At 40.9% G+C, this 14,857-nt stretch overlaps 1 protein-coding gene across 1 annotated transcript; it reads right to left on the bottom strand.

The window, feature by feature from the left end:
* Nucleotides 1-7,612: 7,612 nt before the first annotated feature.
* On the bottom strand, nucleotides 7,613-8,416 carry LOC142541974 (uncharacterized). The gene has a single exon (XM_075648420.1). It carries the CDS (start codon nucleotides 8,414-8,416, stop codon nucleotides 7,613-7,615), a length of 804 nt encoding a protein of 267 aa, XP_075504535.1.
* Nucleotides 8,417-14,857: the final 6,441 nt, after the last annotated feature.

The following is a 14,857-nucleotide window of genomic DNA, read 5'->3' as shown; positions in this document are numbered from 1 at the left end:
AGTGGTCTTAGGTTTCCCCTTCCCCATTTTTTCATTAATGTTGCTCGCTTGCTCAGGGTCTCCTATAAATAATTTCACCCGAACTCTTTCTAGATTATGGCCTCGACCTATATTTTTTTCAAAATAAACAATCTTCTCATTAACCCCCTGGTTCTTCATTACTTCTTCATCTGTCGCTTTGGCAATAACGCTTTCTCCATGTCTGCACAGTTGAAGAGCCAGTTCATTGATGATATCCCTTCCTCTCTGAAGGGGTGGAAGGGTAAGATCTTCTTCATTACCCTTCCCTCACCCCCAAATTTCTAACCGGCTTCTTGCCCAACCTTCCTACTCAGCCCAAGGTTCCCGAGGCTTCAAATTTGACGAACCTTACATTCGGAGTTAGGATTTGGTGGAGGGACAAAAGTTATCTTCCTCTTCCCTTCTAACTGAAGAAAACTTGGTGGCTTACGAGTTGAGTGCTCGGGTCGAGGACCCTATTGACCGAGTGATTGACGAAGTAGCTGGCTCAGGTGCTCAACCCGGTAATTTTTACCTCCAATCTCCTCATTTACTTTTCTTGTTTGATTTATTGTTGTTTTTACCATCTTTCCCCCTTTGTGCAGACAATTCGAAAATGCAAGAAGGTGGGTAGCAGAGAAATCGGCCAAGGAGAAAAAACTGGCGGCCCAGAAAGCTGCTGCTGAGAAAAAGTTGGTTCACCCGGCGGTTATCGAAACTCAATCGTCTGTTGTGGCAGAGGCAGAGGTGGCCAGGCTAGAAACCTCAGCCCGGGCAGAAAATCCAAAGGAGGGGAAATTTCTCGGGTTGATTCCCCGTGGGATTCAACGGATCACGTTCCTCTTATCCAGAGGAAAAGAAAAGTTGTGTCAAGACCGGAGCTAATCATTCTTGAGGAAAATAAAGGAGGAGACCAAGGCACTTCTCGAGAAGCCCAATCCACTTCTCCTCCTTCAACCCAACCTCTCACCGAGCCCCTCCACTCCAGCCCGCAAGGAGTCCGAGGAAACCTTTTCCTGGAGGGAGCTTCCCCCACTGGGGTCAGGCTCCTCAAGAAGATGATTCTTTTTTCTGGGGCGGATTATCTGAAGGGTTCTCTTCCAAACCCGAAGCTTTTTGAAGGATCTAACCGGGTCATTTCCGTAGGTTCTACTCTTTCTCTCTTCTCCTCTCTAATTTTTTATTTTAACTCCTACTTGACAGGGTGTTCAAATGCTGATCTCTGCTTTTGAAGAGGTAGCCGTGGTGGCTACGTAGGAAGCTGGTCAAGCTCGGGCCACCCAAGAGCTTCAGGATCAACTTCAAGAAGAATTGTCCCGGGTTCGATCAGTTCACGAAGAGATGCTTTGGACACTGCTAAGCAGCAACTATCAGCAGATCAGGCAGATTTGGCAATGGCCTGAGAAGATGTGGATGAAGGCCTTGCTCGAGAAGAAACACTGCAAAGGAAAATATCCTTCCTGGAGTCAAAGAATCATTCTTTGGCTGAGGTAGCAGATAACCAACACTCTCGGGCAATTGCTGCCGAGACTGCCCTGGCGGCCTCCACTTATTCTCAGGACAAATGGCGAACCTCCTTCCTCCAATCTCCTGAGTTAAAGACTGCAAGTGAGGATCATGCTTACTCTTTTTTCCGAAACGGTTTTGACAAATGCCAAGAAATATTTGAAGAGGCCGAGCTTCTCTCGGAGGATATGGATGACTTTTCCAACTTTGGTCAAGCTAGAGCGTACCTTCCCAAGGAGGCTGAAAAAAGAAACTCAGGAGGCTGAAAGATAGCCAGACCCTATATATTTAGAGTAGGATTGTAATTTTTCGTTTTGGCTTATTTCTTATACTCCTTGCCTCCGGGATTTTTATTAAAAAAAAATTCTTTTACCCATATTTTCCTTTGTATATATTCCAAATTGAAAATACCATGATTCTTAAATGAAAATTTGAAGAATACTTTAAGTCCTGAGTAATAATCGGGCCCCTTCCATTCATATGCTACTCTTCGTAGATTGTCAAAATCTTAGAAATTCTCTAAGTAATGGAGAATAACCAAGATTTAAAAAGTTACCGAGGCCTCATGTCTTCCGGGTTTTAAAATTATCGGGGCCTCATGCCTCCCCGATTTAATAGACTTTCCATAATATTTGAAGAGATAAAAACAAACTTCATTGATCGTTCCAGAGATACAATTAAGAATATTAGTTTTTGAAATGAAAAATGTTCCAGGACCTCTTCAAAGGCTGACCCTAGTTATCTTTTAAATACCGTGCTCTTTTACTAAGTTTCCGAATCACCATGTATGGTCCTTCCCACTTGGATTTACTTTCTTCATAACCAAATCCCCAATCTGAAAATCTTACATCTGGACGCGTCTATTTTATGACTTCATGACCTGGCCTCGATAAGCATCCATTCGGATCATTACCTTTTCTCTCTTCTCTTCCACAAAATCTAATTCCATTTCCCTGGCTTGATCATTATTGTCCGGGTAAGATTCTACCCTGGCAGAAGATTGCCCAATCTCCACAGGTAATACCGCATCAGAAATATAAACAAGATTGAAAGGAGTTTCTTTAGTTGTCATTCGTGGCATAGTCCAGTACGCCCAGAGAACACTAGGTATCTCTTCTACGTAGTAATTTGCCTTTTCGTTGCAGTCGAGTTTTAAAAGCCTACACAATAATTGGGTTTGTTACCTCAGTCTGTCCATTTGTTTGGGGGTAGGCAGTCGAGGTGAAAGACTGAGTGATCTTCATTTCTCGGCATCAGGATGTTATCTTTTTTCCTTGAAGTTGTATTCCATTTTCTGAGATTAATCTTCTTAGAATCCCAAAACGACACACAATATTTTTTCATAGAAATCTCAACACATCCTCCTCGGTAATTTTAGCCTGAGGCTCGGGCTCAACCCATTTGGAGAAGTAATCTACTTCTACCAGGAAAAATTTCTTTTGAGCCCGAGCTACGGTGAAAGGACCAACAATGTCCATGCCCCATTGACCGAAGGGACAGGACTCCTGAATAGGTTTCATCTGAATGGTCGGGCTATGCTTAAAGTTTGAATGATGCTGACATCCTTCACATGATCGAACCACTCTGTAAGAGTCTTGGCTTATGCTGGGCCACCAGAATCCAGCTAACATTGCTTTTCGGGTCAACGACCATTCCCCCGAGATGCTTTCCACAACATCCCTCATGTATTTCTCTGAGGACATACTCTACTTCTTCCTTAGCTAAACACTTCAGTAGAGGTCATTGGTATGATCTTCTGTACAAGATATTATTTAGAAGAACGAAACTGAGAGCTTGTTTCTTGATCTTCTAGGCTTGGGCTCGGTCTTCGGGTAATTTGTCATGGGTGATGAATTCGATCAAGGGTGTCATCCATGAATTTTCCCGGGTTGGTGGTACATCTTCCTAGGTAGAGAGAACCTAGCCAGGTGAAATGTATTATATCCCGGGTACTGACCTCTAACAAGGAGACAACCATCTTTGCCAAGGAATCTGCTTCTCCATTCTCGTCTCGAGGTATTTGTTCAATGCTCCAATCAAATAGGATGTGGCCTGAGCTATGATGAGTTTCAAGTATCTGATCATCTTTTCATACTTGGTTTCATAGACTAATTTTATTTGTTGAGTGACCAACTGTGAGTAAGAATAAAAATGGCTCGAGAGGCACGGATCTCTCGGGTGGTTCATATGCCACCGAGGACAGCCTCGTATTCAGCTTCATTGTTGGTGACCGTGAATCGATTCTTAGGTCCAACTTAATTTTTTCTCCTGATGGTGCTATCAATACCACCCCGACTCCGCATCTAGCCACACTTGCTGCTCCATCCATGAAAACTCTCCATATCTCTTCTTCGCCTGACTGAATCATTTCTGAAAGAAAATCAGAAAGGGCTTGCGCTTTAATATCAATCCGGGGTTGGTATTCAATATCATAGTCCCCTAGCTCCACTGTCCATTTAACTATTTTTCCCAAGACCTCAGGGCGAGTCATGATTCTCCCCAGGGGGCTGTTGGTGAGAACAACGATTGAATAAGAGATAAAATAGGGCCTTAACTTCCGAGGAAGTCATTACCAAGGCTAGATCTATATTCTCCACTTCACTGTATCTGAGCTCAGCTCCTCTGAGGGCGTGACTGACATAATATTCAGGCTTTTGGTCGGAGCCCTCCTCCTGGATAAGAACAGAACTGACAGAATATTCCGTGGTAGATAAGTAAACGAATAATTTTTCCCTGGGTTCTGGCTTTACCAAGATCGGAAGTTCTGCTAGATGATTCCTGAGATCAATGAATGTGTGTTCGCACTTCTCGTTCCAGTCAAATTTTTGGGCCTTCCGTAAAAGCTGAAAGAAATGATAACTTCTGTGCGAAGACAGGGAGATGAATCAAGAAAGAGCAGCGATTCTCTCAGTTAACTTATGTACCCCTCGGATAGATCGAGGGGATGACATGTCGAGTACAAACTTGATTTTCTCAGGATTCACTTCAATTCCACGATCTATTACCAGAAAACCCAAAAACTAGCCACATTTTACCCCGAAGATGCATTTAGCCGGGTTGAGCTTAATCCCATAGTGCAGAAGTGTAGCAAATGTCTCCTCCAAGTCGGGGATAAAACAGGAAATATCCAGGATTTGGCCAGGATGTCATCTATTTTTACTTCAACGTTCCTACCCAACTGCTTCATGAAGACCCGGTTCATTAGGTGCTGATACGTTGCTCCGGAATTTTTTATCCAAAAGGCATAATCACATAGCAAAATGTGCCTCCCGAAGTAATAAAACTGGCTTTATCTTGATCTGCCCGGGCCAGGGGGATTTGGTGGTACCCCTGGTATGCGTCCATGAAACTGAGCAACTTAAAACCGGAAGTGGAGTCCACCATCTGATCGATCCGAGAAAGAGGATAATGATCCTTGGGACAGGCTTTATTGAGATCCCTGAAATCCATACATTCTCCATTTCCTAGTGTTTTTGGGAACCAATACCACATTCGAGAGCCATGTAGGGAATTATACCTCTTGAATGTGCCCGGCTTGCAACAGTTCCTGGAATTGTGCGTCGATCACCTTGTCTTTTTTCGGACCAAAATGCCTCTTTTTGTGTTTCACAGATCGAGAACCCGAGATGATATTCAATCTATGTTCGGCCACCAGGGATGAAATCCCGACTAGTTCCTCTTGTGACCAAGCAAAAACATTAATGTTAGTTTCAAACAGTTCAATAGATTGACCCGGGTGGATGAGCAAAGATCTCGAGCCACCAAAATCTCCTTTCCTAGCATGATCTCCACAATTTCCTACTCTTCTTTCCTCCACAAAATGCACTTTCCCCTTTTCTACCACCTTCTCCTCCTACAAAATCCTATTATTTCCCTTCTTGCCTTCTTTTGGTCTACCCTGACCGTCTCCACATAGCATTTCCGAGAAAACGGTTGATCTCCCCTTACTTCCCCAACCTGATTTCCAACTGGGAAATTAATATTTTGATGGTAGGTGTAGGCTACAGCTTTTAACTCATTCACAGCTGGTCGACCCAAGATAATATTGTATGATGACGGGGCATCCACAACTGTTAAAGTAATGAAGGATCGTTTTCTGAGCATTCTTTCGGATGCTTCAAACAAAATATTCTCCAATGAGCTGCAATAGCTTGTGTTCTAAGAATATTAACGCCAATGAATTATATCGAGTTTGGTTAAAAATCAAGCGGAAGAAACTCGAAGTAATCCTTCGTGAAAAAACTATTATATTAATAAACGTTTTAACTTATGTAAACTTAATATCTGAAAAATGGTATATTAGTTTTTGCATTCATTAGTTCAGTTATGGTGACAACTAAACTGACGGATACTCTATCTGATCCAAACAGTTTGAAAAACAATACTTAATCAGTTAAATACACAAGATATATTTATGGATGCTCGTAGACTTCAACTGCTCCTATGTCACACCTTCTACCGCCTCGGGTAGGATCCACTAGAAGACTTTGATTTATACAACTCTTTATACAAACCCACTCACCAAGGACTTACACTACTACCTAAATTGAACTCCTAGCTATGATTGAAAGCAGCACCCTCCAACCAACACTTCTTTAATGTCTCTACATACACAAGTTTAACGTCTTTGTGCAAGACTGTATTTGAGTTGTTGAGAGAATTTGTGTGTAAGAACAGAACAAGGATGTTCTCACACACTGAGGGAAAATGACTTCTTAACTAAGCAGATAACACGTTAAAGTGCCACTCTGGGCTGAATGCTTCTGAAAGCAGATGTGCAATGTGCGCGCCCTTTCTTTTCTCTCTTGAAGAAGCTTTGTGTATTGAATCTCGATCTTTTTCTTCAGTTTCTTCTTGTGGTGTATATTTTGTTTGTATATTTGAGTCTTCACTAATCTTCTCTTTATATAGGCGGGAAGACTGAACGTACAGTGAGACTCATTTATTGTATCTGTTGCATCTTGAATTCGTTTCTTGGACTTTGTGTTTCGAATTTTCGATTGCCCTTCTGAAACGTTTTTGTCTTTAATGCTCTGATGCAACGTCCATTATTGTCCTTGGGCTGGACAATGTTTATGTACGTTCACGTACAGTTGGACTCCACTGAAAGAGTTTGTCTTCATCCATAACTGAAATATTCTGACTGATGCTTCGAACTGGTCAGTTGAACCGATCTTCAGGTGAGCTGGTGAAATCAGTTGACTCGTTAGTGGAACTGATTTCACTCTTGTTCAGTTGGACTGATCAGCTGGGTTTCTTCATCAGTTGAACACTCCTTCGGCTGGCCAAGCTTCTAAAGTTCTCCTGCTGAACCACCTATCAACTGGACAATCAGCTGGGCTGCTCAATTGATTTAACAGTTAGACTGATTCAGTTTGTGCGATCAGTTGGGTCTTCAGTTTGCGATGTAAACAGCTCGTGAGTGATCCTATATGCTGCACACTAAGGTAGATTATTAGTAACACTATTAACAAGTTTTGTTATCATCAAAATTAAGATTGCGAACTTGAAAAGTTTCAACAAGTAGTCACAACAGTTTTTCGTAGTTTACAGTACCCAAGGTCAACGGTAAAATTATTTCTCCTTCTGAGTACACGACGTGACCAACAAAACCAAAAAGGACAGTTTCTACTTACTCCAACTGATGCCCTTGCAAATTCATCTGCATTAGGGCTTCCTTGAATATGATGTTATCAAAGTTGCTTAAATCTACAAAGATTCTCATTACATCGTAGTTAGCATCCCAGGCCTGGATCACCAGAGCAGCAATATGAGGAAGGTTGACTCCTCGGAGATCATCCGGGACAAAACTGATGACCAGATCACTCCTTCTTTGTCTCTTTACTTCCAAACAATCTCTAATGTCCCGTGCCTTCCGGGCCCGATTAGAATCGCCATCTGTGGAACCACCGGAAATCATTTTTATTACCTCTAAGGCAAGGGATGAGGCCTTTTTCCGCTCTGGCTCCTGGTTTCTTCTTCCGCTTAGGGCACCTCGCGAACCAAAGTGTGACTAGGCCCTCGACGCTGAGTTTTCCAGGTGGAAACCTTGTTCTTCTGTTTGATGGGTTGTACTCTGGTTCAGAAGGATGAATGTACTCCTTTTTCAACATTCGACACTCACTTGTGTCATGAGAACATGCTTTGTGGAGGGTGCAAAATCCCTTCTTCTCGGACCTAGGAGATTATGAATCGGGGTTTGGGTCCCATGATCAATCTGAGCTACATTATTGGACATCCCTGTTCTGGCAATTTTCAAAGGCACATAATGGGAAAAATGCCCCGAATTGACCCTCTTCTGCACTCTCTCCTCAGTTCTGACCATCAGGCCACCTCTCTCTCTTTTTAAAGCATCTCGCTTCTGCTTCTGAGCTTCTTCCGTAGTAATATACTTTTCAGTCCGGGCAAGAAGATCCTCAAAGTCCCTGGGAAATTTCTTGGTTAACGACCGAAAAAACTCCCCTTCTATTAGTCCTTGGGTAAATACGGTGGTTTTTGTTTCAGGAGCGCAGGATGGGACATCCAAAACGACTCGATTGAATCTTCTGATGTATGACCTTAAAGTTTCTTCAGGGCACTGCTTCACTTCGAACGAGCTGAAGGTGGTTTTCTTGTACATATTGCTATTACTAAAATGGTGTAAGAATAATTTCTTTAAATGCTCGAAAGACTGAATACTATGAGGGGACAATCCTTCAAACCAACTATGGGCTGAGTCAACCAGAGTAGTCAAGAACACCTTGCATTTGATCTTGTCCCCGTAACAGCGCAACATAGCGATATTCTTGAACAGGGCGGGGTGTTCTTCCGGGTCAGAACTCCCGTCATAGTCTTTTATCTTAAAGGATTTGAAGTGCCCTGACAGAGGCTTCCGGACGATAACATCAGAAAAAGGGCATCCCTTGACCATCATCCGAGTGCTGTCCCGAGCCACAACTTGCCCCCCAAGATCTTCATTTTCCTCCATAACTTTTCCAATTCTTCCGCTACAGCAGGGGGATTTGGAACCAGCACTCGACTCCCTTTCCTCCGCTCTTCCATCCTCTTCTCTGCCCCTTTTTCCTGCTCCTCCTCCTGCTCATGTTCTGGCTCGGTAGAATGATGGGAAGGGGCCATCCTTGCCATGGCCTTCTCGACGGCGTCGGATACAATCTGGGCCAATTCTTTGGGTGACAAGGTAATATTAGGCTGAGGAGCAGTGAGTGGAGGACCACCTTGACCAGAGAGAGTTGGGTCACCTCCAGGAACCCGAGAGTTTTCTTGGTTTGTTCTTCTGGTGGGAGCCATCTCTACACCTTCAACTCAATTTTCCACATACGGCGTCAATGATGTGACCGGGTAAAAAAGGGTATGAGATTCGTGGGCAAGTTCACCGGGTCAGGTTATGAAAATGATGAGGGATGAGAGCATAGCGAGATGTGTCCAAACCGAAGGTTTTACTCCCGAGAAAAAATGGTATGTCCTGCAAATACGAATATAACCACGTGAATGGGCAATTTTCTGATTTTTCAAATTTTTGAGCAAATTGATATTTTTGAAAATTGGTTCAATTTTTATTTTGGAAAATTAATTTTGGAAAAATTAATAATTTTCTTGTAAAATAAATAATTAGAATATGATTTTAATTATTTATGGTAAAAATGAGTTTTATTAGAAATCAATTATTATTGATTTAATTGGAAATTAAATAAAAGAGTTTATTTAATTTATTAAATTCTTTAATAATTGTGGTGGTTAGTGATAAAATTATTAGATATATGATTTATCAATTAATTAAATTGTTTAATTAAATTGATATTAATATTTGATATTAAATGCATGAAGGATGATAGAGAGCCTTGACCAATGTGTTAGGTGTATGTTAGGATATTTTTATTGTTTTATTCATTTTTAATATTTGATATTATTAAAGTAGGGTTTGGTTTATGGTCCGTTCCCACCCCATGAGATGTATCCCTTATGTGCCATGGCTATTTAAATGTAATTATTAGAAATAGTGGGAGATCAAGACTGGAAGATGGTGGGCCCGATGAACGAGATGAAGACATGTAAAATATTGGAAGCTCTTGTAATAGTTGCATTTGCATCTCTGCATTCACCTAGGTTTTGGACCTGGATCCATGTATGGCTCACATGGATCTAATAGTGTTGGCGATCGATCATCCTTATTTATTGTTTAATGACATATTATGATATATGCGATATATGGTAGTATGCATGTATGTATATTATTAGATAATATAGTTGCATGAATCCGGTAAACATACAAACATGGCACACGATTTTTAAATTAAAATGATGAGACAAATTTTAAAATTAAAATCTCTCATTTTGAATATGATTCAAAATTCATATCAAAGAGTAAAAGTAAAATTAAAAGAGTTTAATTTTTCCTTGCCTTCCATCAATCGTGGTTGCATGTTGATCGCTATCCGCGGACAGTGTCTGGCTCATATTATTGGGGAGGCCTGGACGCCGGAAAGCTGTGACTTCCACCGGACATATGATGTGAATTGAGTGGAACTCCCATGATTTCGGCTGATATTATTGGGGGAACTCATGGCGACCGTCTACTACAATTCAATATTGATGGGTCGGTTTGATACGCGAAAATAAACGGCGTCATATTATTGGGTCCTTATTAAACGTGAGGCAAAACACACGGAGGTTGCATAAGGATGTTTTAGAAATTATAATTGGCTGATATTATTCGGGATTATAATTGTCTAATTGGACTCTACGTGCCCACTAAGGAAATACGATTTTCCTTTTTCATCAGAGGGTGGTGGAAATGTCAAAATAGTGGGAGAGAGATTTATAAAATAAAATCCATATTTTATATCTTAAAATTATTTTAAAATAATCAGCAACCATTATTCTGTTTCCGTATCAGTATATTTTCGATTTCGTCACGTAATCCATTTTTATTATTAACAAGCTAATTGAATCTAATTTTCAAGACTGGTTGGGAAAATTGTTCTAAATTTGGAGAAAATGATATACACACTAATGTCAGTCCTGCTGAACTAACAAAGCATGCAAGATGGTAGGACCATAGTATGCAAGCTAAAGTGTGATGTGCTCGCTTCTATGTCAAATGAACTGTAGGGACAGTTTGAGAAAATTTTGAATGCTGCTGACATTCGAATGCACGTGCAAGAGTTGCATGGTGCATGAAACTCATACGATGATGCACACTACTTTCAAGGAGCTCATGACTACACACATGCAAGATGGGGCTCTAGCCCATGAGCATGTTGTACATATGATTGTGCTTATTGAGAATGTGGTGGGCCTGGAATATGTGATTCCTAACGAGTTAATTGATAACATCAATTTGTTGTCTTTCTCTTCCTCATTTGACGGGGTTATGGTGAACTTCAAGTTTAATAAGATATTTGATAGCCTTGAAGAGCTAGTCAATATGCTTATGACTTATGAGATCACCATAAAATAAGAAAAATTGTTGTTTTTATAATGGGCCTTTTGTCGGACGAAAAATGACCCACAAGGTAAGGGAAAGAAATGTTCTGCCCCTCACAAGAAAAACAATCCCAATAAGAGACAAACTCTGAAAGACACTTAAAAGGCCTACAAATCCCAATAAGTTAGAATATATTTATTTCACTGCAAGAAATCCGGACATAAGAAATTATATGCGCCAGAAATGTACTGGAAATGAAAAGTGAATGTCCAAGTAAACATGATTTCAACAACAAAAGAAAGTTAGATGATCCAAATCCCACACAAATATGGCACGCTAGACTATGTCACATTTCTCAAAGAAGGATGCACAAGCTAGTGGGAGAATGCATGTTTGACTTGTTAGACATAAATTCTCTACCAACTTGTGAGTCATGTCTAAAAGAAAAAAACGACTAAGACTCCATTCGATGGAAATGTGGAACGTGCGCATGGTCTATTGGATTTGATCCACACAGACATTTGTGGTCCGCTAAGTGTTAGCACAAAATATGAGCAATACTACTTCATTACCTTTACTGATGACCATTTGAGGTATGTGTATGTTTATTTAATAAAACACAAATCTGAAGCATTTGAAAGGTTCAAAGAATTGAGATCTGAAGTAGGAAAACAACTAGAAAGAAGTATTAAGGCACTTCGATCTGATCGAGGTGGAGAATACTTAAGTGCTGAATTTTTGGGTTATCTAAAAGAGAATGAGATTCCTCTCACAGTGGACTCCACCAGCAACACCACAATTGAATGGTGTTTTTGAACTTCGAAATCGAACCTTGACGGACATAGTTCGATCCATGATGGGATTCACTGAATTGCCTACATCATTTTGGGGCTTTGCGCTTGAAACTGCGGCAATGTTGTTGAATAATGTCCATACTAAAGCAGTGGATAAAACACCATATGAGATATGGATGGGAAAAACTCCCAAATATTCTTACATGAGAATATGAGGATGTCCTGCTTACGTGAAGCAGACAGTGGGAGACAAATTGGATAGTAGATCCATTTTGTGCTACTTTGTAGGATATCCAAAGAATTCTGTTGGATATTATTTCTATCATCCCAATGAAGCAAAATTGTTTGTTTCAAGAAATGCCACCTTTTTGGAAAGGGAATTTCTATTAGATAGAAATGGCAAGATGATAGAACTTGAAGAAATTCAAGATACTCCCTCAACTATAAAAGTTGAACCCATTTCCCAAGAACCAGTAGTTGAAGTACAAGCTCCTAGAAGGTCTGATAGGGTTATTAGACCGCTTGCAAGATATACGCTTCTTCATGAACAAAGCCACGATGAGCATTGTGTTAAATGTGATCCAATGAATTTCAAAGAAGCAATATCTGATACTGATTCAACCAAATGGCTTGAAGCCATGCAGTCAGAAATGGACTCTATGTATTCAAACCAAGTCTGGACATTGGTGGATCAACCTGAGAGAATCGTTCCCATAGGGTACAAATGGATCTACAAAAGAAAGCTTGGGGCGAATGGGAAGGTAGTGACCTTCAAAGCAAGGCTGGTTGCAAAAGATTATACTCAAAGGCAAGGAGTTGACTATGAGAAAACTTTTTCCCCAGTTGCTATGTTTAAGTCCATTAGAATACTACTAGCCATAGCATCATGGTATGACTATGAGATATGGCAAATGGATGTAAAGACTGCATTCCTCAATGGAGACATCAAAGAATAAATTTATATGTCTCAACTTGAGGGATACACATCAGTAGAAAGTGAGCATAAGATATGCAAACTTTAGAGATCAATATATGGTCTCAAGCAGGAGTCAAGGAGTTGGAACCTCATATTTGATAGCACGATCAAAGAGTTTGGTTTTTGCAAAGAATCCCGAGGAACCGTGCGTGTACAAGAAAGTTAATGGGAGTGCAGTGACATTCCTATTACTTTATGTTGATGACATCTGCTCATTGGGAATGATGTAGGATTACTGCAATCCACTAAAGTATGATTAGCAAGTAAATTCTCCATGAAAGACATGGGTGAGAAGCATCCTATATATTAGGAATACAAATCTATAGAGATAGATCAAAGAGGATGCTGGGGCTCACCCAAGTCACTTATATCGATACCATTCTGAAGCAATTCTCTATGAAAGAGTCCAAGAGATGATACTTACCAATGTGTCATGGTATTACTCTATCTAAAACTATGTGTCCCAAAATTGATGAAGAGATAGAGATGATGACACGTATTCCATATGCGTCAGCCATTGGTAGTATCATGTATGGTGTGATATAGGCACGTCCTGATATTGCTTACGCTCTGAGTGTTACAAGCAGATATCAGGCAAACCCTGGTCCAATGTATTGGAAGGCCGTGAAAGATATTCTTAAGTACTTGAGAAGGACTAAGAACTTGTTCATGGTCTATGGGGTGGAGAATTGAAATTGGAAGTCTACACTGATTCTAGCTTCCAATGTGAGGTAGATGATTCGAAATCGACCTCTGGCTTTGTATTCATGCTTAATGGTGCGGCTGTCTCTTGGAAAAGTTCCAAGTAAGACACCGTTGCGGATTCCACCACTGAAGCTGAATACATTGCTGCATCTGATGCAGCCAAAGAGGTAGTTTGGATAAGGAATTTTGTCCAAGAGTTGGGCGTTATTCCTAATGGAGTTGATCCAGTCTCGTTGTACTGGGACAACACTGGTGCCGTTGCGCAAGCAAAGGAACCAAGGTCTCATCAGCGATCCAAATATGTACTGAGAAAGTTTCACATCATACGGGAGATAGTGGGAAGAGGAGACATATCAGTTGAAAGAGTCCCCTCTGCAGATAATGTTGCTGATCCACTTACACAGCCCTTGCCAGGATCATTGTTTGTAAAGCATCGCAAAGCAATGGGATTAAAGTTTAAGGGTAGTTGGCTCTAGGGCATGTGGGAGCTTGTTAGAGTAGATGCCCTGCAAGCCAACGGTTGGCTAGGGAATTTATTGACTCAAGTGAAATAAACAATCTTTATTTTAATATAATTTAACTTTTATGGTCTTGTTATACTTTATCTGTATACCCATGCAAACAGCATAGATAAAGTCCTTGATTATGTTTTAATACAAATGAATCGTAATTCGATGTTGAAACTCATTTGTAAACACTGCATATTCTAAATTAGTTCCTAGTCGATTCAGCCGCTTAAAACAGGGATAAAGGCCGCTTGAGCTCGAGACTAGCATCTGTGATGTTGTGTACTGCGTTTCTTGGTAAGGGCATAGAGATGTCCAAACATGTAGATGGGTAGTCATATGATGATTATACCGAACAACCCTCCCTCGAACTTTCCAAGTGGTTATCATTCATCGAGATGATAAGTCCGTGGTTATGATTGTACACCATTAGTCCTTACGACCCGGGATAACACTGAGGCTCTATATGCTAGGGTTGTGCTTTGACTCGTTTACCGGCTCCAGGAAAGTCATCAGGTGGCGAGGTTGGGTACATTTGCGACACATATAGGAGCCAGTGCATTGTAGTCGGGGATTCACCGCTCACCTACGGGTGTGGATATCCTGTGTGATCTGATGAAATAATATTGCATGGAATCTCTGGCCAGAGTATGAGATGTACGTTAGAGAAGGAGTTCTCAAAAAGTACACGCGATGCCACTACTATAGTTATCACTTAGTTATCGAATTATTATGCAACCATCGATGAACCAATGGTAGCAGATTCGATCGGGATATATGAGATGAAGGGACCGTACTGTAAGTTAATCATAATCGACTGGTTCTTGCAGGCACTATCAGTGATACCTCGGGCGATGCTACTAGACGCTCTTACCATGATCCGATGGGTGCAATTAGAAATGAGTTCTGACATTCTTAATCAAGGTGTTGATGAAAAGAATGGGGC

The sequence above is a fragment of the Primulina tabacum genome, chromosome 4, assembly GCF_025594145.1.
Source record: "Primulina tabacum isolate GXHZ01 chromosome 4, ASM2559414v2, whole genome shotgun sequence".
NCBI classification, from domain to species: domain Eukaryota; kingdom Viridiplantae; phylum Streptophyta; class Magnoliopsida; order Lamiales; family Gesneriaceae; genus Primulina; species Primulina tabacum.
This window is presented reverse-complemented; position numbering and strand designations above follow the sequence as displayed.

Coding starts and splice junctions, on each gene's coding strand:
- LOC142541974 (XM_075648420.1), bottom strand. CDS start 8,416: ATGGTCAAGGGATGCCCTTTTTCTGATGTTATCGTCCGGAAGCCTCTG.